This window comes from Sorghum bicolor, chromosome 5, assembly GCF_000003195.3.
Source record: "Sorghum bicolor cultivar BTx623 chromosome 5, Sorghum_bicolor_NCBIv3, whole genome shotgun sequence".
Classification (NCBI taxonomy): domain Eukaryota; kingdom Viridiplantae; phylum Streptophyta; class Magnoliopsida; order Poales; family Poaceae; genus Sorghum; species Sorghum bicolor.
In genome coordinates this window covers 1,422,181-1,434,577 of record NC_012874.2, presented here as the reverse complement: position 1 = coordinate 1,434,577, position 12,397 = coordinate 1,422,181, and the positions used below count along the sequence as shown (strand labels likewise).

The 12,397-nt window shown below is 42.3% G+C and overlaps 2 protein-coding genes across 2 annotated transcripts; one reads left to right on the top strand and one right to left on the bottom strand.

Moving 5' to 3' along the window:
• Window positions 566–3,471, top strand: LOC8067626. Its single transcript, XM_002450116.2, has 2 exons — window positions 566–736; window positions 1,995–3,471. Exons 1-2 carry the CDS (start codon window positions 639–641, stop codon window positions 3,277–3,279), a joined length of 1,383 nt encoding a protein of 460 aa, XP_002450161.2. The 5' UTR covers window positions 566–638; the 3' UTR covers window positions 3,280–3,471.
• Window positions 7,126–10,337, bottom strand: LOC8067625. Its single transcript, XM_002448866.2, has 2 exons — window positions 10,049–10,337; window positions 7,126–9,793 (listed from the first exon to the last, which is right to left on the bottom strand). Exon 2 carries the CDS (start codon window positions 9,701–9,703, stop codon window positions 7,496–7,498), a length of 2,208 nt encoding a protein of 735 aa, XP_002448911.1. The 5' UTR covers window positions 9,704–9,793; window positions 10,049–10,337; the 3' UTR covers window positions 7,126–7,495.

Below are 12,397 nucleotides of genomic sequence, written 5' to 3'. Positions count from 1 at the left end.
TATTACTCAATTGAAATGTTTACATTCAAAAATACAGGAGGAGAGCCAAGTCATACATGACGGCCAACTTCAAGTGAACATGCATATTTAGCTAGACGATTAGCCTCCCTATTACATTCCCTACCTTCATGTGCAAAACGCACATAATCAAAGGATTTTGCCCTTTCCTGGATATCCTTGAGGATCATCACATAAGTACAAAGAGGCATTTCACTAATGTTCCTCACAATGTTAAGGCAATCTGAAGCCACTATTATCTTTCGAATACCACAATCTTCAGCAAGAGCTAGTACCTCCAAGCAAGCCATTCCTTCTAGAGTCTCAGGTTCAGTTATATTTGGTATAATCATAGCACTAGCTGCAATGAACTCTCCTCGATCATTATGGCAAACCACTCCAACGGCTCCTTTGGATCCAACCCGGTTTACAGCAGCATCTGCATTTATTTTGCATTTACCTTGATCCGGTGCTTTCCAATGCCGAGTCTTTTGTTTAGACTGATTTTGGTATCTTCCACAATATGTAATATCCTAAAATGAAGTGGACCGACCAGACCTTATTATTTTAGTTGGGCCGAGTGGGCCCGCCTTTGTTTTAGCTTGGAGCGCTCGAGCACCCAGCGCCTCCACGCGACCTCCATGGCCAGAAGCCGCCGCCGCCGCCGCCGCCGCGGAGCGCCGTCGTCGCAGCAGGGCGACGAATCCTCGGCGCTGGAGGACGGCATCCTCAGCACCAGGTCTGCAACCTGACCCCAACCCTAACCGCTCCTCTCTTTTTTCTTTCCCCACTCCTTAAGTAGAGCGTATTTATTTCCTGAGCGATTAGGGCGGATCCAAGACAGAAACAGGTGAGAATTCACGAGCTCTTGCCACCCATCAGTCAATCAGTAGTATTGATTTAGTCAATCGGTAGTCAATAAACGAGCTCATCAATCAGTATACTAATGAAATGTCGAGTCTTCGTGTCAAATAAAGAAGTGTCGAATCTTTTGGTGGAGGTGGACTGGTAGGGAAATTAGTGTATTTTGTTGATGAATTAGTGTGACATTTTGACGTTTCGACGAACTGGCAGTGATATGTAGGGCATTTTGGTCAATTGGTAGTGGCAGTTAGTGTGCTGGCCTTTTTAAATTTTGGGTTTCCACCCCCTGTTAATAAGCTGTGTCTGTTCAAGATTATTCTGATTTACTGCATTTTCATGAACACCGAACATCAAACATAAGTCATGTCTCCACCCCATGTTAATAGACCAGTGATATTTCGAGAATTCCTTGATTACTTGGTACATGTCCATATCTATTTTTAGTAGTCTTGGTCATGCCGCTGCCTTGAGCTGCGAATTTGATTTTGATGGATACTTTTGTGGCGACCTTGATTACTATGGAATAGGCTTGAAAAGAATCAAAGCTATTCACATAATCTGGGAAGGGATGATTGCGCATTTATATTAGGGAAATGTATATTCATCACATGATGTGGCTCAGTTTATTGACTGGATGTGTTGGATCCACAGTAGAATAAAAAAAAGAGTGCCTCTAATTTCACTTTCACCACGTAGTCTCATGTGTATTTGGTCATCCTCATAGTTATGGGGCTGCTTCTGTTTAGTGACCTAGTAAATTATTATAGAAAGCCACATGAAAGTTGTCTGGATATGAAGAGGAGCATATCACTGCGCTTTTATGTCAATTGATATTTTTTTGAATAGGCTTTAACAAGAATCCCCTATGCCGTGATTTGGAAATATACAATTATATGCACTGTTTGCACACCAAAAGAATCATAGTTATGCTATTGTGGAACAAAAACAAGCTGCTGGTGGCTCTGACATAGGTTGTCCCGATTGAAGTTTAGTATGTCAAGATAGACCACCATGCTTTTGTTGTTCAGTTAAATCCTGTTGCATTTCCTACAGTGTATTAACTACAACAGTATAACTCTATTATGTTTTAGTTCTTTATTCTGATCCATTGTTATTGAATTTCTATGTGGCAGAGAAGTCACCATTGTGGAGAAGTCAGGCTCTACTTCGTCGACTTCATCTGGACCTTATGTTTGTGCAGATCTCCTGGACAGCCTGCTTCATGAAATCATTGTTCTCATCAACTCATTCCAGGACTTCCTTGCTTTTAGTGGCACCTGCCACTCTTGGCGTGCAGCAGTCTCTTCCTTCCCCCCTGTGTATGCTTTCAGCTTCCCACCTCTGCATCTCGAACCAGATGGTCCTTATGTCCCTCCACATAGCAAATGTTTCAAGTCCCTCGATTTGTCTAATTGCAAATGGAAGCTCAGTGACCTTACCAAGAAAAACTTATCCCTTCATTGTTCAGTGCCTCAAAACACTCCAAATGAAATGGACTATCTGGGTTGCTCACATGGGTATCTTATCTTTACGTATGAGGAGCACTGCCTACTTGTCGATGCATACACTGGTGCCAAGGTGATGCCCCCCAAACTCCCATGCAACAACAAACTTGGTTACTCTGGCATTGGCATCCTGACGGCTCCATTCAGTTCACCCAACTCTCGCCTCCTCCTGTTCTCATGGGTCTCCATGTTTGAGTGGCAGGTTGGAACAACCTCCTGGTCAGAGCATCCTCTTGATCTTGACCGTGAACGCGTCTATCAGGTTGTGTCCTTCAAAGGTCATATCCTTGTCGTAGATACTCTTATGGGGCTTCACACTATCCAACTAACACCTCAGTTCAGCATGAACGAAGTAGCAATTACGTGGAGGACCCTGCAGACCTTTCCTTTTACCACATGGTTTGTGGTCTGTGGTGACATGCTTCTCATGGTTAATCTCACATTTGCTTCTGTTCCATCACTTGGGAGCTCGCTTAGCTTTGGCGGGTCCGATGTTGACATGAGGTTTTTTAAGGTCTTCCGCCTTGACTTCTCAGTGAAGCCAGCCAAGTGGGTACAGATGGAGAAGTTGGAAAACTATGCGCTGTTTCTTAGCCTGGATAGGAGGAACCCTGCATTTTCTTGCGTGAACCCTGAGAGATGGGGAGGAAAGAGTAACTGTGTTTACGTTGCCAAGCTATTTAATGATGCTGATCCTGAAGAGACTTGGACTGCGCTGGAGGTTGGTCAGTCAGTGCCGCACCACCACATAGTTGACCTCATGATGTATAGTAGGCATTCCCACCGGACTACAGTCAGATTGGTAGCCTTTGGCTTTTCCCCAGTCTGGTTTATGGCGCCAGCCAGTGATCGTGTAAGCCTTGCAGGGTATTGGCTAGTTTTGCACAGGCAATGGCGATTGCTGTTTTTGTAGTTTCAGTTAGCAAGGTCGATGTAAACAATTTCTTGAGTTGGACCAGCGTTATGTGTTCAAAATACTTTTGATGTGTATTGGGCATGCCTGCTTGTAATCTGGTGAAGAATTGAACATCGGAATTGCATTTTGCAATCGGCATTTGAACCCTGGTACCTGTGCACTTCTAAATCTTTGCTGGTTTTCAGGTTTTGTTGCCATTTGCTGTTGCTATTCTGCTTATTGTTACTGGAGCAGGAGAAATTAGAAAATCGAATTACAAAAAAAAAATGTACGGAGTGTTTACTGACGGTGGCTTTGTCATCTCTGCGTTTCCATGCATTTTCCTGTTGTTTCAGTTTTCTTCTTTAAGCATGTGTGCCTTATGCATTTTCTAAAATATTCAATACAAGTTGGACCATTACTATTGTGTTTGTCATCTGGTAATCAGCTCAAGTTTTTGTCTACGGCATGACGTCTAGGAGAAAAAATGGCAGCTAGTACTGTATCTTGCTTGCGAGTTTGTAAGATGGTGCAACTTGTTTTTGTCGGTACAGATTCCAGATGTAGAATACACTCGTCAATTCAGGATCACGTACGAAACTTAGGATAGTTTTATGTGGATACAGCCAAAGTTTCCTCTGGATTTTTTATTTTATTTTAACAGCAGCCGTTCAAATTGAAACCTACCACCATACTTTTTTGATTCACGAATCACGTCTGCTTGTAACATAGAGATGTTTCTTTTTTTAAAAAAAGCACGTGGGCATATAAAGAGGGAGATGGTCAGCTCAGGCCGCGCCTGGACTGGGCCTAAAGAGGGGGGCAGTAGTCGGCAAACGGCCACGCGGCGAACAAAAATTAAACGTCTTGTTTGTCTTATTCGTTTAGCTGATAAGCCATAACAAAAAATATTATTAACTAATTCGACTGATAAACTCAAACGAACAAGCTGAAAATTAACGAACCATCAGTCATATATATATATTACAGCGCACATCGATATGACAAGATCCACACACGCACTCGTTGAGGAGAGTAAACGAAGGGTGTCAGTCATACCCAAGGAGGACAGCAAGAAACACGCAAAGCTTGTCATGCGTCATGCACTGACTGTATCACGAAACAATATATGCAGCATGAATTTTGAAGCAAGGAAACCGTACCATTGGAATCAGACATGAGGGTGGCTGGCTCCCTAGTTGGTGACCTCATGGATAAATCTCCTTTCTTGTTCTTGAGTTCGTAGACCCCAACCATCTTCGTCGCCACATGAGCCCAACAAACCACTGCAAGGCACAACAACAAAACAACAGGGAGCAGGGCAGCTCTAGCAATTGGGCGATACTGTTAGCACAGAGTACAGAAGGAACAGATGGTATATATATGCAGATGCCTAGATGCCCTTCACCATTCTCCTCTCTCAAGTTCAGTGAGGAATGGTCAAAACTCAGCATCCCCATGCTGTAATCCAATGCCTCCTTTTTTCCCCCCTAGAGATCTGAGAGTTACTAGTACCTTCTTTAGAAAATTGAGAATTACTGGTACTTTAATTTAGCCGTGCTTCTTTTCCCCTTGTGGCCTTGTCACCTCAGTATCCATTGCATATGGCATCTTTGGTACAGAGGTCTATCTAATATAACAATCAAATGCATGGAAACCGTGCCTGTCGTATAATTATAAACAAACTAAACACGGGAGGGACTTTGTACAATACACCTCAGCTTTCAACGCGAGTATTTTCTTCCAACCTTGCATACAATAAGTCAAGCAAAAAGAGGGGAACACCAGATATAGAACTCATAGCATTATGTTTGTGCAACTGTAGTCAGTGTATTGCGTCGAAAAACTGTAGTCAGTGTACTCAGCTATCATTTTTGGGTTTCAGTTTTATTTGGTTGTCACCCTAATGAACAAAATCCACAAACTATGGAAATTGCATTTAAAATTTCAGTAAAAATTCCTTTTGATACTTGGAATGATGAAAGGAACACAATCTACAACACATAATATATTTGTGCTACTTTATTTATTCACAGAAAACATTTTAGTTTGAAGTCTATAGAAGGTTAGTGAAATGAGCTAGTTTTACGAAAATAGGAAATTCTGTTCAAAGGTTTGAATCAAATTTAGATTGAACTCCAAATGAAAAAATAAATATATATAGGACTGAATCATAACAGAATTTTTTGTGTGCGGCATATTGGATTATGGAAGCTGAAGACACGTAGAAGTACTCAACATATTTCTTTCAAAGCAGACAACCTACCTAAAGGCTAGATTTCCACAGCTGCTGAAACATGACACGGAGAACATCAGTCTCCTACCCTGGACCACACCACACTGGTGGGGCCTCATGATACAGCCCTCAGCGCCAGCGTCCAAGCTGGGCATCTGTTATCATTAACAAAGATTAAAAACATGTTACTACCAGCTTCAAGATTTGTAAAAAATAATGCACAAACAAAGTTTGAGATTATGCATGAATGTGCAAAAAGAAGATGGAATCTTAATCTGACACCAGCACAGCATCAAAAGCTTATATCAACTACAGGCAGAAGATGAATATGTACTGAAGCACTGTAATCACTAGGGATGAATAGTATGGGCGACCTGCACAGCCACCCAGCCGCACTTGCTACCAGCCTGCTATCAACTGCGACCGAGAGTTGCTGGAATGCTGCATCGGAGAGGCATGCTCACGGGATAGAGAGAGGAACAACGGAGTCAACATGAGGGAGAGTAGACAAGATGCAAATATCTTGCTATTTTAGGGTACTGCCCCTAATAGAGATAGAAAGCACATGGAGGCCCTTTAGGCTTCTGAGAAGGACATAAAATGAAATACAAAATTATATTAGGGATGGCAAAGAGGCATTATAACTTTTTCAATGGTAAATCAGGAGTTATAAATTCTTTCTATGTTCATACGATTGAGTAATAGAGCGTTGGTTGTTAAAATTGTTTCCAAGAGAAAAAAAATGGTAGGAAATGATAATGAATACTTTCGATTGGTTCCGACCGATTTCATCTGCAGTAATCAGTGAGACTTTTAGGGGCTTTAACCCATCTATTAGTGCCTAAACATGCAGCAGGCGTTCATAACAAAGGCAGGTTTGCCTTTTTAATCCATCAATCTATCACACCTTTTGCACAAAAAATAGCTCTAGAAATACTATTAAAAAGGAAAGAAAGAAAGTCTAACCTGCTGGGCTCGTTTTCAGACCACATGACAATCGCTGGTTCAATGCCTAAAAACATCCATGAAATTTGCAGGGTGAGTAGGTATGAAATGCATAACTGAAGCAAAAACATGACAGCAATGCACTGAGTACCTTGATGGCCTTGAGAAGGTCATATACAGTGAGGATCATGTTGATGGCCTTCTGCTGCAAAATAACATGAGTTAACTTAGCCTGATATTTTAAGGAACAGTTCTGAATTAAGGAAAAGAAGAGAAAAGGATAACAGGTGTACTTTGGAACCTCAACTGGACCTTTAATTTCGAAAAAGAGCATAAGCTATCACAAAAGACCCACACACTGATGTGTTGGCCGGTAGCCACACAGAACAGCACGGCAGGCAGGGACTTACCAACTATGGAACAAAACCATGCTAGTTATCATGTACAATACTCTCTTCGTCCATTTATCGGAGTCATCTTACCGGAAAAAAAAAAATCTCTAAGAATCGGAGTTATCTAAGCTAGGGACCACTATTTTCACCTTTCTCAAGCACATACGGTTCCTCTCACTGGTCTAATTAATTCAACCATCTGCATGCAGCTCCTTTTACTGGCCGAATTAATTTCTTCTTGGTCAGCGCACGACCCTAAAATGACTCCAATAAATGAACGGAGGGAGTATGTGGGTGCTTTAAATATAGTAGAGACAACAAATGGAAATGACATAATAGTTCGACTGGCGTTTTGATTTCCCAGAAAGTAAAAATTACATCCATTCAAGAACACCAGCATTTAAAACTGCTACATGAGCTTCATGTTAGTACTCCACCAACATTTAGAGTTACTAAGTATAGTATCACGACAAAATTCATGTCAGAGCACCCTAATTACACCAGAAGCATGACTGGTCCCATTCTAACCCTTCTATGCAAAGATAATTGTCAAAAGCTGTAGAAGGAAAACTATAAAACTTAATGTCAACAACTTTTGCTTGATTGCTTCAAAATGGCAGGTCCACCAAGGCAGACCATCATCAACTGTCTTAAATCAACATTAGGAAGTTCCATTTGCCTCCACTGTTTCTGTGGTCCCTTGAAGAAGTTCCTTAGAAATAGCAGCTGGGTCAAGCTCATAGCTATCTTTGGGGACATTTGGAGCTTCTTCGCCTGACATCCTGTAGAAAGGCACTTGATGTGAAAACCGAAACATCTCTTCTTTGGGAATCTTCATGGTACCATTCAGATCCTGATGGCGTTCAAATATTGTCCGAAACCCGGCAACTTTAGCTAAGGGAATAACAGAGATGCCATGATCTTCATCATAATTATCTAGTACCTCAACCACATCGTAGGCATGAAGCACATTATCTGGAGTATCTTCATCCCAGTCAGGGGACCAATTCCGATAAATAGCCCAGATGTCACCTTTCTGTGGATAAATTTTGATTACCCCACGCGGCCCTTTCTCCCATTTCATTTGGTGTGAAAACATGTTGACTATATCACATGTTTCATATTTTTCAGTCCTGAAATGCCCACATGACTTTGTGAAGCCAGAAGAAACCCAATTCAAAGGCCCAAATTCACTATTTGTCCTTGACTCAAGATAGCTTATTCTGAGCTTGAATGGTTTCAAGGAGAAAATTTTCTGAATAAACGCATAATAACGAGGCATACCATCACTGTCATCATATGTAGCCCAAATTTGATCAATTTGAAAACATTCCTCAGTGCGATCCTTGTCAAAATCATGGAAATCAGGATCAGGAACATTAAAAGACAAGGGGTCATCATCTTCATTTTCAGCATCTGAGCTAGTATTAGAACCAATTTCTTTTGGATCAACATGAACATCTTTATTGGTAGTACGATCATCAGGTGTGAGAGCTTCATTATCCCTTCCACTTTCATTAACCACATGTTTCTTGGTCGCTTTTCCACTAGCAGCAACTTGAGATGTTTTACTTTTATTTCCTGCTAGCTTGTTTCTCAGCCCACTTTTTGCTTTTTCCAGCAGAAGACCCCTAACATCCACCTGAGAGGTGGCCCTAGCTAAGCTTATGTAGATTGGAGGCCTGGGCTTCCAATTGGGTCCGCCATTGACGCCTTGAAACTCATAGGCCCCAATGTTGGTTGAAAAAGATATATTCACACCGGGCACTCTAAAACAATTTGCTCCAGGACCTGGTATGAAAGATGAAGAACCAACTCCAGCATCTGTAACCATAGTCTTCAACTTCTTTCCAGATGCAACATCACCTGTTCCAGGATTAAAGACATCTGACATGCTTGCATGCCTTTTTAGAGGATTGTACTTCCGCCGAAGAGCCTCTTCCTTTCTTGCTGCTGCTTGTGCCTCCTCCCTCTCCCTCCTAACTTTTTCATACGTCTGATGAACAACATTAGCAGCTTGAGCAGCAGCAGCAGATGATGCAGTGGCACTAGCTGCACCAGCAGCCCTTGAAAATGGACCCCACTGCGTATTTCTGTTAGTGCTTGCAGTTGGTGGTATTGGTGCCTCCTTTGCTAGGAACGGCTCACGGCAGCTAGGGCAACGAAGATGGTTATTCAGATACACCCTAAGGTACTCATAGTTCATCTTGCATTTGTTACATGAGGTCCAAAATGTAGGAGGGTTTGCGGAAGGTGCAGGGGTAGCAGAGGAAGGTGCAGGAGGGGGTCCAGATGGTGGTGGAGGTTGAGGTGGGCGCGGGCGCACGGCAGGTGCTGTCGGTCCTGCTGTTCGCTTGTTTACTGTCGGTTTGGAGGCGGCAGCAGCGTTAGCTGCGAAATTATAGAAGCCATCAGATGCAGCAGGAGGCGCACTTGCCTTACTTGACTGAGCTGTCCTCTGCTGGAATACCCTTACATTCCTCTTTTGGTCAAATACCGCTCTCTTAGTTTTGTCGGTTAGCACTGTATATGCCTCTTGGACCATCTGGAAAGCACCCTCAGCACCGACTTCCTTGTTCTTGTCAGGGTGGAGCTGAAGAACCAGCTTCCTGTACCGTTTCTTGATTGTTTCGTCATCTGCTGTCGTGGCAACACAAAGGATAGAGTACCAGTCCTTCTCCCCAGCAACCTTCACCTCCGAAGCAAGATAGATATCAAAGGTGGCAACCATCTGAGCAATGCCTTCAAGATCAGGAAAGAGTGTTTGAGCTTTGACAGCGAATTTCCTGGCACCCTGCAGGTCCCTCGCCTCAAACTTCTTCTTCGCAATATCCTTTGCCCGTTGGGCCTCATCCCTGTTGCATTCCATTTCTTCACACCTCGGAAAGCACGAATAACCACACCTTTTGCAATTGATTCACAGAATTTCGGTCCTCCGAGCGCAAGAAGTTTCAGAACCCTGCCCAAAAGGAAACAAATACATTACCTAAATTGCGAAGCTTACAAGTTACAACCAGCAGGGAATATAATTTTTGCAAAGCAATCGAAGTTAGTAGGCATAATACATGCATATACACCTGTAATAAGATTCAGATCCGATTACGAATGGTATGTTAGGGTTTGGGCGCACGGTTTTACCTATGGATTGCGTTAAGGTTTGGGCGCACGGCTTCGCACAGCAGGAAGGGAGGAGCAAAGGGAGGGGAGGGAATACCTAGTGTCCTGGTGGTGCTCGTCGACGGCGGACAAAGTGGCGAGTGGCGAAGTAGGACAGCAGCGACGGTCGCAGGGACACCGGGGCTGCAGAGGGCGGACGCCGTGCCGGAGATGGTCGGGAGTACGCTGGGCCCCAGGTGGTGCTCGACCGAGCGCTCTCTCTCTCTCTCCTCTCCGGGTTGCGGCGCGGCGACCGGATGGAGGAGGAGATCGGCCGCGGGCGAGACGAGTCGAGGCGGCGGGCCAAGAGTCGAGCAACGGAGGAGGAGAGAGTGAAGTGAAGGGGGAGGGGAATGGGCCCAGCCCGTTCGCTTGTCTTTATCAGCCGTATTTTTTCTCCTAGGTGACAATATTTTTTTTTTATAATAAATCAGTTAATAATAATTTTAGTCATAATTTTTCAGACCGATAAACAGTCAGTAAAACCCAACAAGGACAGATGCCCTTGGGTTCTGGGCCCTCAGGCCCTGATTCCTTTTTCTTTAACTAATTAAATCAGTTTATTTTTTATTAGAGCATCTCCAAAACTATCCCATATCTTTTTCTCATCTATATTTTCTTTAGAAAAAAGAGAAAAACTCATAATACCCTATATCATTTCTCTATCTATTAGTAATTAGCAAATATGCTGACATCATACGTAAAAATACGTGCAGCCTTTTGTCGCGTGCATTGCTCTTCTCTGCGGCGTCTTCTAAAGGTAGAAGGGCGTGAGAAAGAATAAAGAGTAGAAAGGGATTTCTGATGCAAATGTATGAGAGAGAAAAGAATATATATATATAAGTAGTTACGATAATTTAGAAATAGTATAGGATTCCTGATGTAAAATTGTCTTCTATTTTAGGAGTGGTTATTAGAAACTCTTGGATATAGCTTTCTCTTTTTCTCTTAATACCTTTTTAGGAGTTGTAAAACTAGATAATTTAACGAGGAAAAAATATGATATTCTTGGAGATACTCTTATATTACATTATTCTCTCACGTCCTATCTATAGGGGCAGATAGGGGGTTGTTGGGGCTACAATCTCTCTAAGAGGCTATTTTCTTCATTAAATTAAGGTTACTTAATTTCAAATCACCATTAGTCTCTAGTTCTAGCTCTAAATCTTTATTATTTAGCCCTCCTTTATCCTCGTCCTACATCCCCCACTGCCTATCTAAATACACATAGTGAAATACCTATGCTTGAAATTCGTTTTTTCATCCAAGCCTCCATGCTCTGCAGGAGAGAACTTAGGCATCGAAAACTTTAGCATCGAGGAATGTAGATGCATAGATGCTAGTTTTGAAAGGGAATATATGGTCCCACCTGTAAGTGACATGAGGACCTGAGAGTTATGACTTATAAGAGTAGAGAGAATAAAATGATGTTTGTCTTGCTATTTTGAGGCATTGGCACGTTCCACACTATGACTTAAATGTGAGTAAAGCATCTGTTATGGCATGATATTTTGGAGCATTAGCACAATGTGGCTAGTCTCAGTCATCGAATCTCTTGAGGGATGGAAAAAGGCTCGATAGATTTATATCCAAGCCCTTTTAGAAACATTAAATCTCATCTTTAGAATTAGAACCCTTTCTTTTTTGTCCCCCTCCTCTCGTGCTGTGCACGCACCTAAGCCGCAAGGGATGGCAATCCTATACGTGGGGATGGGTTGTCGCGGACCCTTATGAATGAGTAAATGTATGGGTATAAAGAGTATATTTAGATTCAAGTGATAAACTTTAGCTGCACATCCTAATAGGAGTGCCAATGAGTGGTACTAAACTTTAGGCAAGACTCAAATACATTAATTGAGGGATTGGTGCTAATAAGTGCTAAACTTTACACGGTCCGAATCAAGATATTGTCCGTGAGTAAGATCGGGTCAGGTACTCAAACTAAGACACATAGGATAATGGTATCAAATTTTACCTATAGTTACCTATAGGGTACAAGAAACACAAAAGAGGTTCATTAAGATGGTGTAATATTTATTTGGATAAATGGTGTGCGTGCTGAACTGATGATATTTATTTGGTCTTATCTTGTAATATTTGTTTGGCTTCTGAGAGACATAGGAAGGAGAACAAGGGGGAAGAAGACACGGGCAAAAGATCATAAGGTGAGAGAGGCACACCCTCACAAGTCTTGGTTGACACTGCTTCTTTTTTAATAGATTTATTATGTTTCACCTTTGTGCTCATTGTGTTCTTCCTAGGGTCTAGGGGTATTTAGCACTCTCTGTATATGTTAGATTTTGGCTTTGTTTGGATCCACCAGCTAAATTTTAGCTGGCTACAGACCATCACTAAACTTAACTGATGGGAACCAACTAATCAAATTAGATGTTCCAACCCAGCTAAT